The following is a 25,311-nucleotide window of genomic DNA, read 5'->3' as shown; positions in this document are numbered from 1 at the left end:
CACTCGGTTTTGGACTCTTCATGCTTCAGTTGCCATCAGAATCTAGATGAAACAGGTGAAATTTGAGATTTTTCTAACATTCTAGAGTATACCCCTAGTATGGATTCTAGAGACAGCAGGCTGTAGTGGAGAACACACAAGATGGGGCCCTGGTGACCTGTGTCCTGGCATAGTCTGTGCCACTTACAGAGCTTGGGCCAGAAAGCTCCCCTAAGCTTTCCAGTGCCCACCTGTGCAGCGAGGAGCGAGACTGCTCTGTGCAGTCTGGGATTCTGGATCACCAGGACAGACCAACATTTTTACTCTGATAAGAAATTTATTGTGTGGGTTAAAAGTTCACCCTCGATGACACAAATAATGGACAGTGAAAACCATGTAACTTACCTTTTTATTTTTGCCTTGACTTCCATAAAGTTTGTCAGGTACAGAAATTGGCTTAGGTTTGAGGCATATTTTTTTTTCTCCTTGTGTCTCACTGTTATTTTAATTTTTAGTATTTTCAGTTTATAGCGTATGGACCTCTTTCCTGTATTTTCTCTCAAGTTGCCGTAATTCCTTTTCGGAAGTAGGCAGGGTGTGAATCATAAGAATAAAAACGTGCCTCAGTTGCATCTCTGGAAAATGCCAATAAGGCCCTTCACTGATGACCTTACAGGTCAAGGTGTGCTTCCGAAGTGTCTTTTGAGTTCTACCCAACCTCTACCACTTTCCCGTATCGATGATGAATTATCTGTATTTCTTACTCTCTGCAGAAAAAACTGTATTTTGGCTGATGAGATGGGCCTCGGGAAAACCATCCAGTCCATCACATTTCTCTCCGAGATATTCCTCCGGGGAATCCACGGCCCATTCCTCATCATCGCCCCGCTCTCCACCATCACGAACTGGGAGCGGGAGTTCCGGACGTGGACAGAGATGAATGCCATCGTGTACCATGGCAGCCAGATCAGCAGGCAGATGATCCAGCAGTATGAGATGGTGTACAGAGACGCACAGGTGAGCCTTGCACAGGTCTCAGAGATCTGGTGACGGCCTGATGTCATCGTTCAGAACAGCCTTTCTGTCACTTGCCCTCAGGAGTTTTAATGCCCTGCACCTTGGGTTACCGTTGACTGATTTTGTAGAGTCTTCTGTTTCTTGAGGCAGACTTCTTGCTTCTCCTTGGTAGTTTAGTTTGTGATAAAACATAGGATTTGTAGGGCATGTTTTCCACTCTCTGGAATATGCCAGAGGCTCTATCCTTTGTAGGATACTGAAAGCTTGGCTTCTTGGTTGGCTTATGAAGTTGCTTTGACATGCAGAAGACTTTATCTGACTTGTTATATGGCTCAGTAAAAAAAGTGAGTGGAAGAATTAGTGTACAGAGGATGGGTTCCTAGGGAGTTTGGAGAGGAGGTTAACACATTTGATAGGGAAGGATAAAGGGAAGACAGGATTTAAATTGTTAAAAGCACAATAGACTGTGGGGGTTTGGGGGCTTTTGTTACTTATAATCACTCTACTGAGTATGCTTGTAAAGCTTGTCCTGGCCACTGGCTTTTATAATCAAGCAAGGTGAAAATTAAATGACTCCAACCAGAGGAAAGCCAGTGCTCCTGCCCCAGGCATTTCATTAACAGCAAAAGCAGACACTTGGAAGAACTTTAAGATGTGCTCGAACATGATGCAGCTCTGCTCTTTAATGGCAATACTAAGATAGGTAAAAGACAAAGATGTGTCCTGCCCGGTAGCTCTTGTCCCGGGTGAATCAGGAGCAGGGCTTTGAACCTGTGCTAGAACGGTCGAAGGTGAAATTAACCATATCTGAAAAGGAGCAAAGAAGGTCTCCTTGGGTGTTCAGGCTCTGCGTGGTTGAGACCGGTCCTGGCTGGGAACGTGTGAATCAGTACCCATCTGCTTTCCTTACCATGGCAATTAATAAATAAAAAGCTTCCTTGCTGTGTCTTCCGTATTTGCTCATATGTCTCACCATTGTGAGGGCCCGTGTCTCTTACTTCTGTTTATCGATGTAATGAGGTCTCTCTCTTGTCTAAATAGCTGGTTCATCCTTATATTCTCTCTCTTCCCAAACGAGGAAGTACCATGCTTATTGGCTTCCCTTACCTAGGCCCTGCCATCTTACGGTGCTGCCTCCTCTGCTCCTGCTGGGAACGCATCAGCTGTATTCTGTAGTCATGACATAAAGCTTCACCTTCCGTTGTGTCACCCTCAGGGAAACCCCCTTTCAGGAGTCTTCAAGTTCCATGTTGTCATCACAACGTTTGAGATGATACTGGCAGACTGCCCAGAGCTGAAAAAGATTCACTGGAGCTGTGTGATAATTGACGAAGCCCACAGATTGAAGAACAGGAACTGCAAACTTCTGGAGGGTCTAAAGCTCATGGCCCTGGTGAGAGCTAGCAAGCTCTTTACATTGACACCGGTTCCATCTACTCCCTATGGAAGCATTCTGTAGCCATTCTGCATGTAGCTTACTTGTGCATGGTCTGTTTATTCTGAGTTTTCTTTTTGCCATCTCTATCTGTGACAGTGCAGGAATCAAAAGGGTTTTTGTTACAAACTGAGTCAACAGTTTGACCTTTGCCACAGATAGATTCCCAGGGGGACCCAGGGTAGTCTTAAATACCATGAAATTTGTGACCTGGAAGTGTAAGGTGTTTCGGCTTGTTTCCAAGACCCTGAATGATCTGGTACCAGGGATGACAGCCTTGGCACAGTGCCCAGTACGTAGAGGTAGTAATAATGAATGAATGGACGGATGTTGCTTGCACTAATGTGAAATTGCCGCTGGAATCAGTGATGTGAAAGGAACGTTGATCTATTAATCGACCGTACCTGCCCTGAAACAGCAGCATCCTGTCTTTTCATAAAAGCAAAACCGAGTCTCCCCAAAGTGAGCACAGAATGCCCTGTCTTCAAAAGCATACTGTTTTGGTGGCTCAACACTGCTTATCATGTACTATTGTGCAGGAACACAAAGTGCTGCTCACTGGGACACCCTTGCAGAACTCTGTGGAGGAGCTCTTCAGCTTGCTGAATTTTCTGGAGCCATCACAATTTCCTTCAGAGACTGCTTTCTTGGAGGAATTTGGAGATCTGAAAACAGAGGAACAGGTAAACGGGCCTGAAGGACTGAGGAGACAATGTGATGAATACCTTTACCATCAGGGACAGAACAAGTCGTTGTGGGGACAGGCATTAGCAAGTTCTCACATTCTTGCTAAAATGAGCATTACCTCCTTTATTTAACTTGTTTGTCTATGTTGAGGAGGGTAAATTGATTATTAGGAGTTCCTGTTACTCCGGAGGTATAAATGAATCCGTATCCACGATAATCCTGTTGTTAGCATATCAGGCCTCTTCCCTTCGTTGATCTCACGTGTGAGGTCAGTGATTTTGTTCCGTCCTGAACTCCGGAGTGTGATGCCTTCCTCTGCTTTCTTCATCCTTCATCCTTCCTCCTACGTAATCGGCAACACATTCCCAGGCTCATCTTCTTGAGTACAACAAACTACACAGGTAGTGAGGAAAAGAAGACAGTCATATACTAGAATAGTTGGTAAGTCTAGTTTTGTCCAAATCAACCAGATTTCCCGGTTTTCAAAGATCTAGTCCTGAGTCTAGCTTATTGGACTAAAAGCTAATTCAGAACAGCCAACAGTAATAAGTATGTATGGTGGGTAGAAATCTTGACTAGAAATTACAGAAATAAGCCAGGCAAGTTTAAATGCCATAACAGGAACAAATAATAGAATTGGGGATTTTAGAAGAGAGAAGGTCACCTCTGTTTGGGGATCAGGAAAGCCTTCATGGAGAGAGAACAATTTGGAAATGGACTTTGCAAGGTGGGTACATTTTTAGTCATGGAGAGAGAAAAGATGGTGACTCCTTTGCACAGGAGAAAAAATACCTGGCATAATCAGCTATGGAATTTATTCAGGTGTAGGGAATCATCTGGTTGAGCTGGGAACCGGGTTGATGAATTGTGGAGTATGAGGCCAGAGGGGTAAGGGTTATATTGTGGGAAGGTCTTGGAAGATGGCTTGAAGAATTTGGGAGGTATTAGGGAAGCAATGCAAGGCTTTGATTGCAGGAATGACATAATTAGTTCTGCTAAATTAACCTAGCAATGGTGTGAGAATGGGTTGGGGCAGAGAATTGGGGGACTGACAAGGTTTGGGAATTTCACTAACGTGTCAGGAGTATACTCTGTGGTTCAAGTCTGTTTGTTTCTACTTATGTGGCAAGTCAGACTTTCAGGGCAGTGAAGAATCAAACTTCATTCCACTTCTCTACGTTTGCAGTATCTATTGATCTTTCAAAAGCCAGCTCCCAAACCTCTCTTCATTTTTGGACCATTAGCAAAGTGTCCTCTTCTCCCGTTGCACTTATTTTGTGGTATGCATTTTTTCTTCTTCCTAGACAATGACCTCCCTGAGGACAAGGCCCACCTCTTCTCCAAAGTTGTGTTTGTTGTATTGACCAGCACAGTGTCTGGCATGTAGTATACTAAATGATTCAAGGTATGAACCAAGTGAAGGGCAAAGCTGAACCCAGCATGTGGCAGATTGGCATTTGTCCATATCTTTAATAATTATCTAGTTGTGTCTTTTATCTTTGGGATCTTATATAGTCATTCCTAGTCCACTTGGGAGATAGATTCCTAAGTATCATGGTTGGTAAAATCAAGGTCCCATGAATGGGTTAGATTTAGGATTGGGGTTAGTTAGGAGAAAACCACAAAAATGGCATCAAATGTGTATATTTTGAGTCACAGGAAATAAAAGTTCCAGAACGCATCAGCTTCCAAAGTGAAGCATATTCATCATTGTTTAAAATCTGCTCTGATAACTCTACTAAATCACTGTCTGTAAGTCACTTTATATTTTTTTCAGGAAGCATTGACACTGCACACAACTTATTTATGCAGAAAGTACCCCCTTTTAAAACATTTTTTTTTTTTTAAGATTTTATCTATTAGAAAGCATGAGCAGGGGGGCGGGGCAGTAGGAGAGGGAGAAGCAGACTCCCTGCTGAGCAAGGAGCTCAACATGGGGCTCATTCCCAGGACATCTGGACCATGACCTGAGCCGAAGGCAGACACTTCACTGATTGAGCCACCCAGGCGCCCTGAAACATTTTTGAACAGCCCTTTATGACTTGAAACTTGATCTTTTGCACTTACCCTTCCTTATTTTATGTTCCCAGCAGGATTAATCTTATTGGTATCCTGTTATAGCTCAGGGTTAGGTCAGATGCCTTGATTTTGAATCCCTTTTCTGTCGTTGTCTTCTTGGGAGAGGGAGCAAGTCACCTTGCCAGTGCAGTCAGGTGAGTAGAGATCTGCTGTCCAGGTCCGGGCTGTTAGGAGAAGAACAGACAAATCATAGCAAAGACTACTGTCAGTTCAAAGTGCCCCTGATGTGACAGCCTGCATGATGGCATGGGAGACATCATCTTACAACATTAACTCTCTACATGCTGCTACTCCAAACATGTTTGCTGGCGTTACTTAGAAGCTGTAGGAGGGGTCCGCTTCTTGCCTCTACTTCTTTTTTTTTTTTTAAATCTGAGATATGTTTGACATAGAACTTTAGTTTCAGGTGTGTGTGGTAATGATTCAATGTAAGTACATATTATAAAACGATCACCGTACTAAGTCTAGTTAACATCTGTCACACACAGAGCTATAGTTTCTTTTTCTAGTGATGAGAACTTCTAAGATCTCCTCTCTTAGCAGCTGTCAAATATACAGTATTATTATTTTTTTCAAATATACAGTATTATTAACTGTAGTCAGTATGTCCTAAATTATATTCCCGGGACTTATTTTATAACTGAAAGTTTTCACCCCTTTTGAGCCCCCTTCACACATTTCGCCTACCCCCAAATTGCTTTTTACTTTGTTCTCTCAGCATCTAAGTCTCCCCTTTGTAATATGTCACTTGTCCCTCCTCACATAGCTGAAGTTGTCCTCAGGTCATTGCTGCACCATGCGTGCATGATAGAGCGAGAGGGATTTGTTTTTGCCGTCCTAGAGAGTAGGTACTGTCTTTTATACCTTTCTCCCTTTATCTCTTTTAAGATTGCCACCTAGGTTCTCAGTGACTACTTGGGAATTAAAACCAGATCGCTTTTTTCCTTGAGGTCCAATTATAAACTCCCCATGTTCAGGGATTAGTCATGATCTTTTATTCAGTCTACTCCCACAGTACTGTGATTAGGTGCTCAGGATAGTGTAGTGAAGGTTGGACTACCCCAGTAATCAATCATTAAAATCAGATATGGGTAGGTGAACAGGTCTCATTTCCCCGGACAGGTGAAGAAACTGCAATCTATCCTAAAACCCATGATGCTTCGGCGGCTGAAAGATGATGTGGAAAAGAACCTTGCTCCCAAACAAGAGACGATCATTGAAGTAGAGCTGACCAATATCCAGAAAAAGTACTACCGTGCTATCCTGGAGAAGAACTTTTCCTTCCTGACCAAGGGGGCAAATCAGCACAACATGCCCAATCTCATCAACACCATGATGGAGCTGAGAAAGTGCTGTAACCATCCCTACCTGATCAATGGTGAGTTTGGGAAGCAGGGAGCAACTCGGGCCTGCCGTGGCCTCTGCCAAAAGCTAATGATGACCAACAGTCCTATGTATTGAGTTACATTAAATGGGAGGATGTATGTATGCTCACCTTTTTATGATGTATGAAACTGAGGCTCAGAGAGGTTGGTGGATCTGGGTAAGCCATCCAGTAGTGAGTGCACAGAGTTAAGCTCTCTACCAACTCTCTGCCATCAGAAGATGGGCAGCACTCTTCAGTCTGCTACCCTTTATTTACCTGTAGGCTGGCCCATACCGTGCCCTTTGGGACAGGGAATTGTATTACTTAGCTGAATAAATGATCGTGATGCAATCCGCAGGTAAGTTAACAGTTAACTGTACTAACCAGAGAACGCGTCAGAAGCTTTTTTACAATAAAATTTTCTGATAAAATTTTAAATCAAAATGTGGCTTGGATTTGCTAATAGCTAGTTTTTATGATGTCAAGAGGTGTGTCTTTTTGTCACATTTCTCTGGAGGTGTCTTTACTTGATGAGTCAGGTTGGTATCTAGAGCTCTCTCTCTACTTGGTGAGGCCTCCCAGCAAAGCAGAGCCCCTCCGTTCTCTGCACAGTGGCCGTGCTGCTGCTGCAGAGTCCTCTGCTGAGGGCGCAGACCGGCTGTGCACACACAGCGTCGCCTCACTGCACTGCTGTCTGGATCTAGGAGCTCACTTCATTTTTTTTAGGATCTGTAAAGCAGGGAGCAGCTTTTACCCTCAGAGTTTGTTCAAGGAATAGTTTTGTTCCGTTCCTTTCCAGGGGCAGAGGAGAAAATTCTGGAAGATTTCCGGAAAACCCACAGCCCTGATGCCCCCGACTTTCAGCTGCAGGCCATGATTCAAGCAGCAGGGAAGCTGGTGCTGATTGATAAACTGCTCCCTAAGCTGATTGCAGGTGGTCACAAAGTACTCATCTTCTCCCAGATGGTGCGCTGTCTCGATATCCTGGAAGATTATCTCATCCAGAGAAGGTGAGAACTTGTCTCAGAGCTGTGCATCAGATGCTGCAGGCAGTTCTTTTTTGGGTACCTTTTTGATTCATCTAAAAATTATGCTTTAACAACAACAAAGCATTCAAACATGGAGAAAGTAATCTCCTCCTAAAGGTTGATTGAAATTCAGAGTTAAATCCTGTGACCAAGTAGGCCCAATTTTAACTGCCTAAAGTTAATTTCACAGGCCATGATGTAGAGCCCTTGCTTTGCTTAAAAAGGAAATGCTACATGTTTATATTCTCTTTAGTTGTAAGAAACGGAATTCAAAAGCATTAGAGAAGGTTAAGAAAACAATGCATTTGCCTTTTTTTTTTTTCCCTTAATAATGATGGAGAAATACATCCTGGAAAGCATCACTATATCAAGTTGCTAAAAGAGTATAAGCTGACAGCTCACAAAAAAAGAATTGGGGATACTTTATGTCCTTTCTCTGCAAACCCTCTAAGGTTTTATGATAACGAGCTATGGCATTCCAGTCTATTTTCTTGTTCATACTCCTATAATTCCTTGAGCCTAAGTTCCATCACTCACGCAGGTGAAAAGTCTGTGGTGTTATGTTATATGGGTTGTTATGTATTCTGTGTGGGCACTACATTTGTTACTTTATACAGCGAACCTTATGTTTCCAGTCACTGGGCTACATCAACGATCCAAAGATGATAAATGGATTTTTAAGACTTTATGCAATGGTAAAAAAATTTTCAAGGTCATAGAAGCTATTAGTTTAAGCATTGAAAAGTTTAAAGGAAAGCTTTGGTTTCATAAAGTAATCATAGCAAATCACAGTTGTCTTAAATATTCTGATCCTTGAAAATTCTGTTTGCTATTGTAACATATAATTTATAGAAGGAGTATTAAAAGAAGTGACAGATTCAACTATGGGATATGCTGACATTTAATGTTACATAAATAATTCTCCAAAATCAAATTTGACAATAAAAAAATTTCTCAGAGTCCTATAGTGGAGGTCTTTAGGTAGAGAATTCTTGACTTATATTATTTTTTTCTTTGAGGAAGGTATAATGAGTAAATCAAAACTAGTTAAAGCAGTTTCATATTTTATAAATTTACTCTAGATTAGGAACCCATTGCCAGAACACTTGCTTCTTATAAATACGTTATCTGACTCTTCAAAATACATACAACTACTAGTTCGCAGTTTTTGTTTTTTAAAGAACCCCCCAAAATGAGTAACAGTGCAATTAACAGACTTTTACCAAGTACAGATGTCTCTATTTAGCTCCCTTTTATCCTATTTGTCCATCTCATCTATTGCTCATTTTGTTTTCAAATTATTTAAATATTAAATTTCTCTTGAAAATACAGACATAAATAACCCCACCGCTCGCTCCAGGCTCCCACTCGTACTCAGGGGGTTGTCTTTTTCATTTTGTGCATACAGACATTTAGTTTTGTTGTCCATTTGTTTATATTTCTACATTCTACTTTGTAGTTGACCTTTTTATTTAATATATCATGATTTTTTTTTAAACTTATTTTCTAAACCATAATTTTGATGGTACTCTGCCTCATAGGTTGTTCTCAGTTTTTCAGGATTTTAAGGAACTCTGTAGTTATCTCTTGAGGATCATTGTGAATGTTTCCAGTTATTTCCTTAGGATAAATTTTTATGTACAATTTTAAAAGCACTTGATACTTATTTCCAAAACACCCTCTAGAAAGATGTTACTTTTATGCAGTGCTTTCACTTTCAGCAGTGCTTCCCCGCCCATACTCTGATCAGTAATGTTTTTGCCACTTAATCTTAGCTCATCCAATGAGCCAAAATTATGGTCTTTTGTTTTAAGTTGTATTTCTGGGTAATAATGAGAGTATTTTCCATATATTTTAGCTGTTTATAGTTTTGTGTGCATGAACTGCTTATTCATGTTCTTCCTCCATTTTCTGTTGCTCTTTGCCTTTTTATTATAAGAATGATTTGTTTACTTAAGAATATAGCATAAATACTTCCCCAGTGTGTTGTTTTTGACTTTTTGTTTATGGGTATGGGTTTTGTTTATCTTATTTTTAGAAGTTTCAAGTTTTATAATAGTCAAAACGCGCATTCTTAAAACTCTTAAAACAGCTTTCAATAAACTTAAATGCTTATATATGCTTAAATTTAAAGTTAAATGCTTAAACTAATAGGCTTAAAAAGGCTTCCCCTATCTTTCAACCACACACTCATATAAATACTCTTAAGTATTTTCTTTACACTTTTTTTGTAAACCCAAACCCAGCTGCATCCAACAGGGTTCTTCTGGCCTTAATATCATTGTTACTTTTCTCTTTTTAATTTAGTTTTTATTTCCAGCAAAGTTATACACGCACATTTTTTTTTTTTTTTAAGATTTTATTTATTTGACAGAGAGAGACACAGCGAGAGAGGGAACACAAGCAGGGGGAGTGGGAGAGAGAGGAAGCACGCTTCCTGCCGAGCAGGGAGCCCGATGAGGGGCTCGATCCCAGGACCCTGGGATCATGACCTGAGCCGAAGGCAGACGCTTAACAACTGAGCCACTCAGGCGCCCCCACACACACATTTTAAAGAGCCAAACTATTTCGTTAGACTTTCAAAAAATGCCTCTCCTGATAGCACCCTTCCCACCCAGCCCCAATTTTCCCAGCCTCAACAACTATTACTTTAAACTGTTTTTATGCTGTTATTTTGAGTATTTATAGCTATACCTAAAAAATGTTAGTAGTAGTAGTAATTTCTTGATGATTTTTAATTTTAGGTATTACCTGTTCCCACTATGGACGATGAGCATTTGTCTTCTCTCATTGCCCCTCATCACCACCACATGACTTACGCAAATGCTAAGTGACAGCCCAGCCATCTAGTATGCTGTTGACAGTTTTTTTCTCCCACAGTTTTTAGTTTCCCTGAAACTAAAAATTATCTTTTTATTTGATTGCCTATTTTTCTATTTCCTTATTATAATTTCAGCTCCAAAACGTACCCTGGTTGGCTAAATCTCCTCTTGTTACAGTCAGGTGCGTTTGCTGCATCTGCTCGGGGCCGCATGGGCGCCCCCTCTCCGGCCAGGTGCTCTTCCCTCCTGGTACACGCCGCCACCTGTGCTCTCCCTGCCTTCATCACATGACAAGTGTCTTCCCTTTCCTCTTGAATGAAATCTCCTTGGTGGATCCCATGGACAGCTTCAGGGGGCTTCTGAGGAAGGGTGGATGATAAGTGAATGTGGACCCTCCCTGGAATGTTTTCAGTCTGCTCTCATTCTTGAGTAACCCTTTGGCTGAGTTTGGGATTCTAGGTTAGAAATAATTTCCCCACAGAATTTTGAGGGTTTGGTCCCCTGTCTTCTAGTTTCCATGGTTGCTGCTTAGAAGCTCAAAGGCCTTGTGCTTCCTGGTCTGTGTATGTGACATGTTTTTCTGTTCAGAAGCTTTGATTTACCCTCTTTGTCCCAGTGCTGTGGAATTATACACTGAACTGTCCTAGTATGGGGTCCGTTGAACCGGATACTGAGCAGGTCTTTCTCATCTGAAATCTGTGTTCCTTCAGTTCTGGGGAATTTGTATTTTATCTTCCATTTTAAAACTTCTTGTTCTGTTTTCTCTTTGTGGAATTCCTGTTATTTGTATGTCAGACCTTCTGGACCGGTCACCTGATTTTCTTTCCTTTCCATCTTACTATGTTTTGCTACACCTCTGGTGGAATTCTTTCTCATACTCTGTCCTCCCACTTTAGCCCCTAGGTTTTCATTATGTAATTATATTTTCAATTTCCTAGAACATTTTCTTCTCTAATTTTTCAATTTTTGTAGCATTCAACTGGTTGTTTCATAGGTGCATTGTCTGCCTTTCTAAGATGAATCATTATAGAGGTGGTTTTTGTTTTCTCCAAGTCAGATTTTTTTCTTTTTGTTCGTTTATATCCCTTTCATGTTAGAATTCTAGGTTGGCCTTTTTTCTCCTTTCAACACTTTAAATGTTACTCCACTGTGTTCTGGCCCCATGGTTTCTGACAAGATCTGCAGTCATTTATGTTCCTCTTTCCCCTGTATGTAATGTGTTGTTTTACTAAGATTTTAATTTTTTATTTTCAGCAGTGATGTGTGGCATTCATCCTGTGCAGATTTCATTGAGCTTCTTAAATTTGTACATGTTTATCTTTCATCCAGCTTTGAAGTGCTGGGTCAATATTCCTTCAGTTTCTTTTTTCCTTTTGCCCCATTCTTCTATTTCTTTGTGAGACTCCAGTCACCTGTATGTTTGACCTTCTCGTATTGTTCCACTTTCCATGGGCTCTATTCTTTTATTTGTCTCAGTGTGTGTTTTTCTTTCGTCTTTTGTTTTATCTGTCTTCTGGCACTCTGACTCTTTTCTCAGTCATTTCCGCCGAGCTTATAACTATGCCCATTCAGTGCTTTCCATATTTTAGAGATTGTGTTCGAGTTCTAAGCTTTCCACGTGATTCTTACTTTTGTGTTCCTTTGCTGTGATTGCCTGTCTTTTCTTTATTACATACATTCCTTCACTGAGTGTAATTACAATAGCTGCTTTAATTATAACATTTTAGATGTGACACCTGTTGATTGCCTTTTCCCTTAATAATGGGTCACATTTCTCCTGTTTCTTCACACAATTTTGTTGCATAATTTTGGGGTTTCCCTGAACATTGTCAATATTTTGTTGTGGAGATTCAGGATTCTGTTCGGTTGCTGTGAAGATGGCGAGTTTTATTTGGAGGCAGGTAACTGGCTGAGAGTCCGAATGCGCTTCCTGTCCGTGTCCGGTCAGCGGCGTGTGTGAGTGGAGAGGTCAGCCAGGCTTCAGCAGAGTCTTGCGCCAGAGCCTCGTGTCTCTGCTTTCTACAGATCCCCCCTCACCCTCTGGCAGTCCTGGTTGCCCCACACTCCTTCCTCTGGTGCCTCTGGTGCCTCTGGGCTGAAAGACAGGGGCTTTTTATCCACGTCGGCTGCGTGTACCTCTGCCGCCCTAACGGTGGCTTCCCCTCGGGCCAAAACTGCAAGTTTCTGTTCCTCTCCAAAATCTGCCTTCTTGCCTCAACTCTCCAGTGCCCTCAGATCGGTTTTTCTCTTCATCCGTGGGTTTTTTATTTTGTGTTTTGTATTTTGCCCATTTTCTGGTGGTTACTTGCTGGAGGGTTGGTGTGTGAGGGCCTTCCCGGTCTGTACCGGAAGCAGAGCCTCGGTGACTCATCCTGTGTGTGAACACTGTCCGTTTAGCTACACCGTCTCATTGGGGAACGTCCAGTGTCTGTATTTCAGGGTGTCTCTCTTCCTCTCTTCTGCCTAGAGGGTGGGAATTTGATTGTACTGGGAGCCGACTGGGGGGAAGGGCTAGAGAGAAGTAACTGTGGTTGGTATCCCTGGGGTAGAGCGCAGTACAGGTCTCCTGTTTTACCCTCTTCGAGGCTGGGGTCGGTGATCTGTAGGCTGATACTTGCACAGATATTCAGCCAGTTCCTCTGTTTTAGACTCTGCATCCCCATTTTCAGGGTTACCTGGTGCCACCAATGCCTGATCCCTTTGGATATTCTGCAGTATTGAGTTCTTTCTTTCTTCCTTCCTTCCTTCCTTCCTTCCTTCCTTTCTTTTCTTTTCTTTTCTTTTCTTTTCTTTTCTTTCCTTTTCTTTTTTTAAAATAGGCTTCATGCCCAGCGTGGAGCCCAGCACAGGGCTTGAACTCATGACCCCTGAGATCAAGAGTCAGATGCTTAACCAACTGAGCCCCCCAAGCACCCCTTGAATTAAGTTTTTTCTCACCTGAGAGTCTTTAACTGGATTTCTTTGATTTTTTTTTTAATTTTACATTTGAATCTTAGTCTTTCTGTAATTTTGGCAAATGGTATATAATGGGGATCTAATTTATTTCCAAATGTGTCTGATTTTTTATTTATTAAATAGTACATCTTTTTCTCCATTCATATAAAACACTGCCCATAAAATATACTTATTATCTATGCTGGTGTGTGTTTAACCTTTGTATTCTTTTGATCAGTATTTCTGTTCCTTTGCTCATGTATTATTGCGGATAAACTTCAGAATTATTCTTTTTTAATCTATCCCTGACTACAGTCCCTGACTACAGAAAAAAATAATATATAAGTGTATGTGTATATACACAAATATGTATATTTGTATTTATACATACATATCCATTTGTTGGGATTTTGATTGGCTTTTTCACATTTAGTAGGACAGGATTGATAGCTTTGTAAAACTGAAGAACCTGATATTCACTGCAGGTATTCAGGTCTTTCATATACACTGTTGATTCAGTAAATATTTATGAAGTACCTGCCTTGTGCTAGAACCTTGTAGGTGTTAAGGGACATGGTGAACCAACCAACATGGCACCTAGAGTCATGTCGCCGAGTCCTGCATATTTCTTACTCTGAGCATAATCCTAAGTATTCTGTATGTGTATGGCTATTGTGAATGGGATTTTTTTAATTCTTTTTTTTTTTTTTTTAAGATTTTATTTATTTATTTGACAGAGAGAGACAAAGCGAGAGAAAGAACACAAGCAGGGGGAGTGGGAGAGGGAGAAGCAGGCTTCCCGCGGAGCAGGGAGCCCGATTCGGGGCTCGATCCCAGGACCCTGGGATCATGACCTGAGCCGAAGGCAGACGCTTAATAACTGAGCCACCCAGGCGCCCTTATTTGTTTAATTCTTTATGTTTTCCAGCTAGTTATTGCTGAGAGATGAGAAAGCTTTTCATTTCCCTTCAGGCCTTCTGAGGTCATCATTTCCTGTTGTGCCCAAAACACGTCACCACCCCCCTCCCCAAAACAAAGCACTCAGGTTTTCCAGGCTGCCACCTGCTTCTTGTTGAAATTTGACAGTGACTGAGAATTACAGTTTGATGAGCCACATAAACTCCCAGGGACTTTGTTCAAAATATAGTTGATGCAGAGGGTTAATTACTGCACCGATGTGTGGTGTGGAAAATTTTTTGATGTCTGATTTCTTCATTCAGACTTACTAGCCCTCAAGATTTTCTTTGTTCTCTGAGCCTCGTTGTCTCTCCAGCTGTCGGTTTGGTTTTGTTCCCGCTTAATTTCATGCCATATTCTCATACAGGGGTGAGGGCATAGCCAAAGGATTTGGCTCAGAAAGGAGGGGGTGAGGAACAGCTTAAAAGAACTCACATAATGGGATGGATTTTTAGTTTTGTGTTCTTTGAGAGCATTCCCTCAAAACTGAACAAGTAATAGAAATGAGAATTAATGTTCCAATCATCCTGCACAATTTCTCAAACTGTTTTTAGATCATAGCTGGCATAACACTATAATTGTATGGGAATTTTCTCCCTGGGGGACTGTTGAGCTCTAGCTTCGCTATTTATTGATTTCTCCTCCTCCTCAGAGTTGTGCTAATTCCCTGCCTCCCTCAATCCATGGGCATCTCACTCTCCTCTGATGGCTGGGGTGTCCTCTCTGTGCCTTCAGCATTAATTGTTCACATGTGTGACAGTGGGGGTGGTGACAATGCCTGTTTAATTGAATCTCAACCTTGTCCCCTGACTCCAAATCCTGTGCTGCTTGCATCCCATTACCCACACGCCCAAACTTCTGAGTACCCAGTACAGACCTCAGTGCGCTGGTTTATCAAAACCATGTTGGTGCCTATAGTTTCTTCCAGCTTCCACTAGAGTTATCAGCTTCCTAAATTTACTGGTGTTTCTCATTTATCTTTAATTTTCTCTTTTAAGTGTTCAGGGCAGTCTTTCCACCCTCCTGCATTGAAGTGTAGGGTACAATACAAAGGCTATACAGCAAACTGGTTAAGAATGTGGACTTGGAGTCAAATGGGTCTCAGTTCAACTCACTCACCTGCTCAGTGACTGAGCAAATTAGTTTGCTTGTGGGGGTTTTGTTTTTGTTTTTGAAGTTTCCTCGAATGTATAATGGGGATGACAATAAAACCAGTCCTTAGGATTATCATGAGACGTAAATGGGATGGTGCATATCAAGGATGTATCACAGTGCCTGGCACAGAGCTTGACTCGTAAGAGCTTGCTGCTAATATTACTGCTGTGGCTATTAGTAATGATAATGACCATTATATCTAACTGCCTTTTGGTTTTATAGAATCCAGACATACAACCCTTTGCTTTTATCTTATGACACAGTCTCTTCCTAGTCTGCCTTTCTAAGTCACCACCTCCTGTTTTATTTACTACTGTAGTCCCACATATTATGCTTAAGTTTATTACATTAAAAAAGAAGAAAAAGGGAAAATCTACACCTGTAATTCCAGGTGTTGATGCACTCTGGCTTTGTCAAAGGAAGACAGTGTTTTCAGACTTGGTTTTTTTGGCTTTGTACGTGTCCCTTTTGAGCCTGAGTTGGTCTGGTTTCTCTACATGTTATTTCCTTGGATGGTTTCTTTACATGGATTTTCCTTTTCCTCAAGGAAGTCAGAATCCTGGAGGAAATCCTATTGCCACACTCCGTTTTCTAGAGCCAAACAGAGTCATCTACCCCTTGAGTGTCTATCCTTATTCTCTTACCAGTTATTTATCTGAGGTTTTAAAGATCTGATTTCCCAAACTGTGGGCTACTGATAAGGTTTGTGTCAGGATCCATGTTCCTGGCTGCTGTTGGGTCCAGGGCGACTTGGTCCTTTTGTCACAAGGTTCCTTTTAGTTCTACTTTACCAACCAGTTCCTGCTTGGCAGTCAGAATTGGGCCCAGGGTAATATCCCCTTGTGAATTTATTCATTGTTAGGGTAAGTAAGAAGAGAGTAAGATGTCAGCAGCTGTCCACATTGCTACTCTATTTTAATTCTGTATTAATCACATGATTCCATCATGAAGATACCCTCTGTGTACTTTAATTGAATGGACAGCTAGTAATATGCTCTCCTTCCTTTTATCCTATCCCCTACCGTGCTTTTCACCCTTGTTTCCACACAGGTATGTGCCTTCTTAATGATAGTCAGCTTCACTTCCCCATTTTATTTCCCTCTAAAAAGTCCTCAGTTGTTGTCCCCCTGCCCCCAACACAGCTCAGAAAACTTCCTGTGGTTTCTGTGCATGGCAGTGTGCTGCCCGGGAGAACTGATGGGCCGGAAATGACCAGCCCAGGTGCACAAGGCCTGCCTGTCAGTACAGTCTGCTTACCATTTTCAGGGTACCCCAGAGCAGCTACACACTGATTCGAACTTTGATTCCTTGTGAAGACCACTACTTAAAGTAGATGTTTGAGGCTCTTACTTGCTTTTCCTGGTCTTATGATTAGATTTGGTGCAAGTGAAAACTGGGAAATACTGGAGAATAAGTTGCTCAGGCTGTGGGGATTGATATTTTATGTTTACAATTCTTCTGGTCCTTAGTTTGTGGCTGATATTTTTGTTTTGGTTTGGTTTTTGTTTGCTTGTTTTGGGGGGGTAGGTTTTGCAGTGCAGTCTTAGGCGTCTGCCCTGCTGCCTATATGGACGGGAGGGATTTCTCACAGACTGCTCTCAGTTGGTCCAAACTAGAAGTGAGGGATATAAGGCTGCGGGTCAACAGCTTCCTGCGTTGTTTGCTGCTCTCCATTGAAGTATGATTAACACCTGGGCTTTCGTTCGTTTGGGTCCCCTCAGATACACCTATGAGCGAATTGATGGGCGAGTACGGGGAAACCTGCGCCAGGCAGCCATCGACCGGTTCTGTAAGCCAGACTCAGACCGCTTTGTCTTTCTTCTGTGCACCAGAGCGGGAGGCCTGGGCATCAATCTCACAGCCGCCGATACCTGCATCATATTTGATTCAGACTGGAACCCACAAAATGACTTGCAGGTAACCACTAGGATGATTGCTGTTTGCCTTAGCTGCCCCTGCATCTGAGAACATCACCATGGGGCCCGGCTTGCTGTAGGGTGTCTGCCTTGCTCGTGCTGTGCTGTCAGCTGGACGGCAGGCTTAGGGCCTCGGGCAGGGGTCAACTGAATGAAAAGTCATGTCGACCTTTCCCACTAATCAGGGAGTGGTTCTTTCTTTTTGCTTTAAACCAGATGGTTTTTCACAGTGGTGGCCTCCAGATAGAGACTAGAACTACTGTTTATTTTTATTATCCAACATAAAGAAAAATATTAAGCTTAACTAGTTCTCTAATTTTTGATAATACAGAGTGATTTAGGCATTTTCACTGGTTGGTTTCTTAGATGGTCATATGTCACGTATAGTAAAGGAGATAACACAAAATTCCATTGGTGGCCAGGGTGACAGGCGCCCTCCCTCGTTCATTTGCTCTTGACTTAATGCTACATGTTAGAGTGTATATGTGCCCAATCGAATGAATTTGTGGACATATTTTTTAGTTTTAACCAAATTAAATAATGGCTGGCTTTAAAAGATTACTGTAAAGATTGGAGTTAATACAGTTTTAAAATAAGCATAAACAAGCAAGAAAATGACAGCTAAGAGTTCTCTGGGTCAGAGTCCTTCATCAACCCTGCTTCAAAGTAAAAACAATGGCATTCTGGCCACATTGGACAGTACATCAGCCAAAAAGATTGTGACTTGTCAAGAGTACCATTTCTAGATGTACATCCATTTTCATGAACGATAAACTTCACGCTAAGTATATATTGTATCGTGGGATATTTGCCAATACTAGGATTGCAAGTATGTAGTGGGGAGGGTGGTGGGTAGCTCAAAACCTTTTTCATGATACAGTGATTGATAAAAGCAGTGTAGAGGCTTCTGTGTCACAAACCTGAAGGAGGTCCCCCCTGCGAGGGACAGCAAGTCAGCAGAGGAGCTTACACCACTTCCCACACTCGTTCTGCTTTGCCTTTTTCATTTAATGAGTTTCCAAGCAAGATTTTTTTTGAAGAAAGCAGCCCACTAGTTGAAAAAATGGCACTTTAAATTATTAAATTGGTGATAATTGGCTAAAATTCAGGGAGAGAAATCATTTGTGAAGCAAACTGTGTGGCCCTGTGTTCAACGTCCAGCGTCAGAGAAAATCAGTGGACACGACTAGTTCCCCATCAGGCCTCTCTATGGTGAAGGGATATTTGGGTCAAAGGTGAGTTGCTAGATATAATGAATAATGTGCTTGACACTGGCATAAAAATAAGCAAAAACTAATATTTGATTAGGGAACTGGCAAGAACCGAACTAGGATAGTGATATAGACCAGGTGGTGGGAAGCTAGCGCCTGTTGGCTAGCTGGCTTGAAGTACTTTTACTGGACTACAGCCACACCCATCCATAATACATAATATCTCTGGTGTTGTCATGTTACAGGGGCAGGGTTGAGTATCACAACAGAGACCATAGCCCACAACATCTAAAATATCTACTATTATAGCAGAAGTTTGCTGACCCTGATACAGATGAGCTCTTAAGTCCTTGCCAACTGTGAAGTTCTGTGCTCCTTTGCAGTGCTCACCTGACTGTGAGCCTTGGTACCCAGGAGAATGATGGTGTGAGAAGCTGAAATTGGCTGGCCAATTTGAGCCCATGATGGCAAGGCACGCCTGGAGGAATTTCTAGGAGGGAAATTGGAAGCATGTGGCCAGCATTTGGAGGCAGGTCATGGTCAGGACAAGGATTTGGGGATCACCATGCTTCACCTAGGTGAAATCCTGGACATGACCAATTGTGAATAGGTGCCCATGCCAAGAGATGGAACTAGCAAGAATGAGAGTGGTGGAGCCTGGGGGGGGAAGGTGAAGTCATCTGAGGGGATTGATTTGTATGCACAGCAGCCAGAGAGGATGGACAGGGCTATCCGGAATTGGGGTCTGGGGAGAAGGGAGAAGCTTTGGAAAAGCTGTTTTAAATGTCCACCGCTGGGGAGCTGGCAAGAGATGAATAAAAGGAATAGCAACAAAGTCAGATGGAAATTGGACCACGTGAGGCTTTTAGTCCGCTGAGTCAGTTTCTGAACTTGCTGTAATGCTCGGCCTCAGTGGGGAAACAAAGACCACCAGCGCTCCGGGCCATCCAGGGTGGGAACTTGAAGCAAGGATGTGGCAGAAGGTAAATGAGTGAGGGCATCAGTGGTAGTCCCGGGTCCAAGTTAGAGTGAAAATCCCTCAACTCGTGGGCCCCCAGACTGGCCACTGGGTCTTCTAGATCTAGATCTAGATCTACTACTCTGCTTTGTTGTTGTTGTTCTTGTTGTTGTTATTTTTATGTAAAAGTTTGGTAGCTTAGAGGGAACTGTCCTCTATTTTTTGAAATGCGTGCCAGACTGGGTAGAAATGAAAGAATTGGGAAGAATAATGTTAGGGCAAGGAAATCAGATCAGTGCAGTGTTCGTGGGGAGTGGGATTGGTGGGCTGTGAAGACGACGTGACAGAGAAAGGAAAGTGTAGTTCTGAGTCACCCACAGAGATGGATCAAAGTTGTGTACTTGCTTGGTGTGGGGAGGAGCGTGAGGGCTGGAGGCTGCCCACAGAACAGTGCACACTCAGTACGCATGCTCCCCCTGCCACATGACCTCGTGCTGTGTGCTATAAATACAATGTGGGGAGAGAGTCTGGACACTGGGACCCCAAGACCATCATGTGGTTCCCAGGACTACAGCTAAGTTCAGCTGTGAACATCAGTCAGATGCATTCCTAACCCTAATAGTAGAAAACTTAACCAGGCTGTTCCCTGGTACTGTCCTTGCTAGTTACATCATGTTAACTTACACATAGTCATTCACACATACGTATGTAATCTAATATTTTTTGTAAAATATGAAAATTTTTTGTAAAAAGTGAAAGCTTTCAGTCGTCTGTAGTCCTTTATGGTTATTGAAGAACCACAATTCCTGCTCTGATAGAGGATGGTTGTATTTCTTTTGGAAGATGGCCTTGGCACAGAACATTGATCTGTGTGTGGATTGAGATGTGTTCTGCCTGACATAAATATCAGGACCACAGAAAAAAGAATCTCGTTATGAACAGGGTCTTATGCCCTACCCTAGTAGGATTTCAACATGGCTCCAGAGGTCTGAGTTCAGATGATAGAAAATGTGTTCATTCTGGCCTCAAACAGCTTGGAAAGATCTGGTGCAGTCCATGGTTATCTCCAGGCAGGCCGGCATGGGGAAGCAGTGCCAATGCTGAGGAGCTGTTTCTTGACTGATTGAAGGCAGACCCTCTCAGAGCCTTGAAAGTGAAGCCAGCCTGATTAGGGGAGGCTGGGCTCAGCTAAGTAGGCCTGAGTCCCTGAGGCAGGTCTGCAGAGAAACCAGCTTCCATGGCTGGAGAACATAGCTCCTTTCTCTGAGAAGTCAGATGAAAGTCAGAGAGCACTATTACCTTTTCTGGTGTTTATTATTATTATTATTATTATTATTATTAAACACTCATTCATCATTTTCTTCTGATCATGTGGCTGGGGTTTTCTATGCTTTGGGGATAGAATTAGGCTTAGGAATCGCTAGAGATGTCTTTTTAAATCTAGGTCTTCGTAAAACAAATGATATCAGGTGTCATATGCTGTTTCCTTTGGTCTTGTTAGAGCCTGAGGACTCCAGTAAATTCTATCCCTCTCCCATGCCTAGATCTGAACCATTTAAGAAGTAGACACAGAAGTATAATGGAGGATCAAAAGATGAGCTTTAGGGGCGCCTGGGTGGCTCAGTCGGTTAAGCGTCTGACTCTTGATTTCGGCTCAGGTCGTGGCGATCTCAGGGTAGTGAGATCAGTCAAGCCCTGAGTAAGGCTCCACGCTCAGCACAGAGTCTGCTTGGGATTCTCTCTCTAAAATAAATAAATAAATAACTAAAATCCGTAAAACAAACAAAAAAAGATGAGCTTTAATCAATTGTGAAGGTGGATTAGATGACACAGCTTGACCTGTAGCCAGAATGAGGCCCCCTCAGACTCCTGTACTCACACACCCTCCCCCCAAGGTTGACCTGACCCACAGAGACCTGCTGGTGGTCGTCCTCGGAGCAGAGGCCCGCCCTAGCAGGGCTGCCAGTGATAGAAGAGCGTCTGCGCCCCTCAAGAGAGGAGGGGACGGGGCGAGTCCACAGGAGCTGAGGTCAGGTTTCACTGATCGGTCAGTCTCGTCTGTTTGGAATACAGACGAGGAGAGGGAGGGTGGAGAGCAGACCCTCCCTGTGGAAGCACGAGGATGGGGAGCCAGGGCTCTTGCTGTAGTCTCTACTCTCTGAGCCTGGCAGCACTTCCCTCTTCCAGAACAGTGAAGTTCATTAGGATCCAGGATAGGAGCCAGGCACTACTTAGGGATAAAGAGAGAATAAAGTGGCACCGAAGGACTGCACCCATCTCAGAGGTGAACCAACTCAAGGTCCCTTTAACAGGCACATCTCACCTAGAGGTATCAGGTAAATGCCACATCCTCTCTCGGGCCTTGAGTGTGCCTGTGTTAGCTTTAGCGCATGTAAGGAAATCGAGAGTGTAAGTTCACCCTTTCTCACCTTCACTGGGGAGACCCAGCTGTGAGCCAGTCCTGGTACATCAGGTTTCCCGGAGCACCGAGGTTAAGAAATGGCAGAGGGTATTGGCAGTAGCCTGAGAATGAAAACGAGCAGTGAAAAGCAGGTTTCTTTGCTTCTGGTTTGCAGGAAGCCAGCCGTGCCGCTAGCTCTGAGGGCAGAGAGAGGCCTGGTGGGAGTAGCGGGGTAGCACGCGTCCCCTCACAGAGGCCGCCAGCACCTGGCTTTCTCGTTGCCCTGTGACACCTCACATGCTCCTCGGAGGTTTCGCTCTTTCAGGCCAGAGTTCCTGAGGATCGGACGGGGCTCGGGGTCACCCTGGCTGGGCCGCACGGTTCCTTGTCCCTCCTGTTGGTCAGGTCCCTGGAGGGAGGGCTTAGAAAGCATGGGAGCAGGGCTACGGGCAGAGGGCACAGCCACAGGGGAGTGCGCCAGCATTGGGAAGGGAGAGGGCATCCAGCCTGAGGAGCCAGAGCCCCTTCCAGGGTCTGTTCCCAGGGGCCTGAGGCACTGCTGCAGGAAAGGAGAGGTGGTGGTCTCCTCGGCCTCTTCCCCGCTGCCACGCGCTGCTGGCACCGACTCTCAACAGCGTGTAGGCCCTGACCTCGGAGGGCTGCGCTCCGCCGGCTTCACTTGTCTCTGTTGGAAGAAAGTTGGGAATTTGTGAATGTTCCGTTACGTGGTCCAACCACTCAGTATTTGCTGAACACTGGGATGTGCCGGGCGCTGTTCAAAGGGCTGGAGACACAGCAGTGAGCGAGACCAGTGGTTAGTGCTCTCATGGAGCTTTCATTTTAGGGGGCTGACAAGGAAAAGTGAATGAGGTAGTTGCAGATCACATCCTAGTTACAAAGAAGTTAAACAGACTCAGAGGATAAGAATGGTGGCGGTTGGTGCCCTGTCCTAGAGTGTGGTCTAGGAAGGCTTCTTTAAGAAGGTGATGTCTCAGCAGAGACCTAAGTGAGGGACAGGATCTCAAATCTGATTTCGGAAGGAAAAATGTTCCAGACCAAGGGAACACAAGGTGGGAATGAGCATAGGTGGCGCTCCTGAGGCAGCTGGGATGGGCACTTACTGTGCATCGGCCACAAAGAAAGTAAGTCCTGCCTCCTTCCAATGTCCTCTCCTTTTCACTCTCCGCTTCTTTTTTGGCTGCCCCAAAGCACCCTTTTCCCACGCTACTAACTCTTCTCTCCTTCCTGTACTCGGCCAGCTCTTGACTGACTTACTGACACATTTACTGAGCTCTAGACAGCAGGCCAAGCCCTGGGGAGACAACAGTGCTCAGGACTTTGGTTTGGGTGATAAACTGAGTCACACAGTAGAAATAGAGTGGGCAGGTATCTGTGCTATTTCCCAAAAATGTTTGCATTTTGAGACGGGATGATACCTTTCCCAAAGGAACAAATTTGGAGCCAGAAACTTGCTTTTGCAAAACAGGCCTGCAAAGGAGATAGTTAAGGGAGGGCAGCATCCAGCACATCCTGATTCCTACTGCAGGGTGAGCCCCTGAGTCCTCTTTTGCGCAAGCAGTTGGTCGGTGGATGCAGACTTTTAGAGTGCCAGGAGAGATGTAAAATTGCTGGGCCTGAAATAAAATATTCAGGCAAAGAAGGTGGGCTGGGAAGCTATACCAGCACGCTGGATGGGGTTGGGCTCAAGTGCGACTCGAGGCGGTTGTTTTTGTCTTCTCTGAGATGTGGATTTTCACTTAGGACCAAAGAGCATTGTAAAGTATTAAAGAAAACGTATTTTTAAAATGTAGGTAATGATTCGAAAAAGTAGATAAGGGTCAAGAGAAGAGTCAACATTATGCTTGGTTCTTTGTACCGCTAGTTAGTTTTTATGTGATTGTACAAGGCTGTGCCAAATTCTGGATTGAAACTGACAGTAGTTAAGTCGAGGGCTGGTATCAGTTTGAAATCTGTCACTACCTTTCAGTTAAGCTTCTCCCCGGACTTCTTCCCATTGCAGTCACTGGGATCTGTGCCTGGTTGGTTGGTTGTTTTTAATTTTCTGAACGTCACTCCTTGTTTCTTCTAGGCCTGTCTTTGTTCACCTCAAATGTATTGAAAAGTAAAGAACAAACCCTGAGCCTGCACATCATGTGGGAGGGCACGAGAGCTCTAAAATTTTCCCATGGTGCTCCCCGCCCCCTCCTTGGGGCCTACTCTAGAGATTCTATATTTACGCCTTTGCTGAGGATCTTGTTTGGACTTCATCTCAGTCACTGCCCTAGTTCTGAGTGTTCTCCGTTTAACACGTTGTTTTGTGTGTGAGTTCTGATTAGGGAAATAAGGACTGTCATTGAGATTTAACTGTAAAAGGATGAGTATCTTAAATGTGACAGGACTCATCCTGTTATCTTTCAGGTAAGTCATCTTGGGAGAGCACATATCTATCTTGTGGTGTCATTTAGCTGCTTGCGACAGTGTCCCCACCCTCACCCCCTGAAACGGGTTTGTTTTTCTCCATTAACGAGAAGTCTGGAGATGGGTAGTCCGAGGTGAGGTGGCTTTATGGTGTCATCAGAGTCCCAGATTCCTTCTGTCTTTCTGCTCCACCATTCTCAGGGAATGTGATTTATATCCTCTTTGTTCCAAGATGGATACTTCAGACCCTAGGCAGGGAAGATAAGGAAGGAAGGTGTGGTGCATTTCTCAGGAGAGCAGAACTTTTCCAGATATCCCCAATAGACTTCTGCTGCATCTCATTGTCCAGACTGTATTCCCTCGTCATCCCTGGGAGGCTGGAGATGGTTTCAGATGGACACATTACTGCCCTCTACAAGTCTCAGGGTTCTGGGAGTGAGGAATAAGGGGAATGTAGATACCAGAAGGTAATTAACAGTGTCTGCAGTGCTCCTGTATTGGACCTTTGCTCAGAACATTTCTTAAACTCCCTCTCGTAATTTACCCTCAACATCAGATGAGCCAGAGAAAGAAAATCAGTGTCAGTACTTGTGGCCACATATTAACAGTGCTTTCTAGGTTCCCTAAACCGTATTAGTTACCTTGATCACTTCCTTTGTTTACCAATTATCCACCAAATCCTCTTCTAATCTACTGCCACTGAAGATACTGAAAGGAGATGTGGCAACTAATTATAATAGCCAAAGGCTCAACAACTTAGTTGTCTAGCAATAGAAGACTGATTGACTAAGCCATGGTATTTTCAACTTTGATAAGAGAATGAGGAATGTCTCTACATGCTGCTGCGAGTCATCTCTTGAGTATATTGTTGGGGTGGGGGGGAAGATAAGGTGGAAAAACTATGTATAGTATGCTAGCATTTATCTAAAAACAGCTGTGTGTGTCTCT

The 25,311-nt window shown here is 43.4% G+C and overlaps 1 protein-coding gene across 5 annotated transcripts in view; it reads left to right on the top strand.

The window, feature by feature from the left end:
- The window catches only part of CHD6 (chromodomain helicase DNA binding protein 6), a 192,788-nt gene that overhangs the window by 103,324 nt on the left and 64,153 nt on the right, over positions 1–25,311 (top strand). For 4 of the 5 annotated variants that reach the window (XM_078057209.1, XM_078057210.1, XM_036121363.2 and 1 more), the window contains 6 exons: positions 753–996; positions 2,213–2,389; positions 2,971–3,114; positions 6,320–6,575; positions 7,363–7,573; positions 17,181–17,376. In XM_078057209.1, coding sequence (XP_077913335.1) covers positions 753–996; positions 2,213–2,389; positions 2,971–3,114; positions 6,320–6,575; positions 7,363–7,573; positions 17,181–17,376 — 1,228 coding nt within the window. The remainder of the gene's footprint in view (positions 1–752; positions 997–2,212; positions 2,390–2,970; positions 3,115–6,319; positions 6,576–7,362; positions 7,574–17,180; positions 17,377–25,311) is intronic. The other variant, XM_078057211.1, reaches the window with a different exon arrangement.

The sequence above is a fragment of the Halichoerus grypus genome, chromosome 10, assembly GCF_964656455.1.
Source record: "Halichoerus grypus chromosome 10, mHalGry1.hap1.1, whole genome shotgun sequence".
Taxonomy (NCBI): Eukaryota; Metazoa; Chordata; class Mammalia; order Carnivora; family Phocidae; genus Halichoerus; species Halichoerus grypus.
The sequence above is the reverse complement of the archived record's forward strand: the minus strand, read 5'-3'. Positions and strand labels throughout refer to the sequence as shown.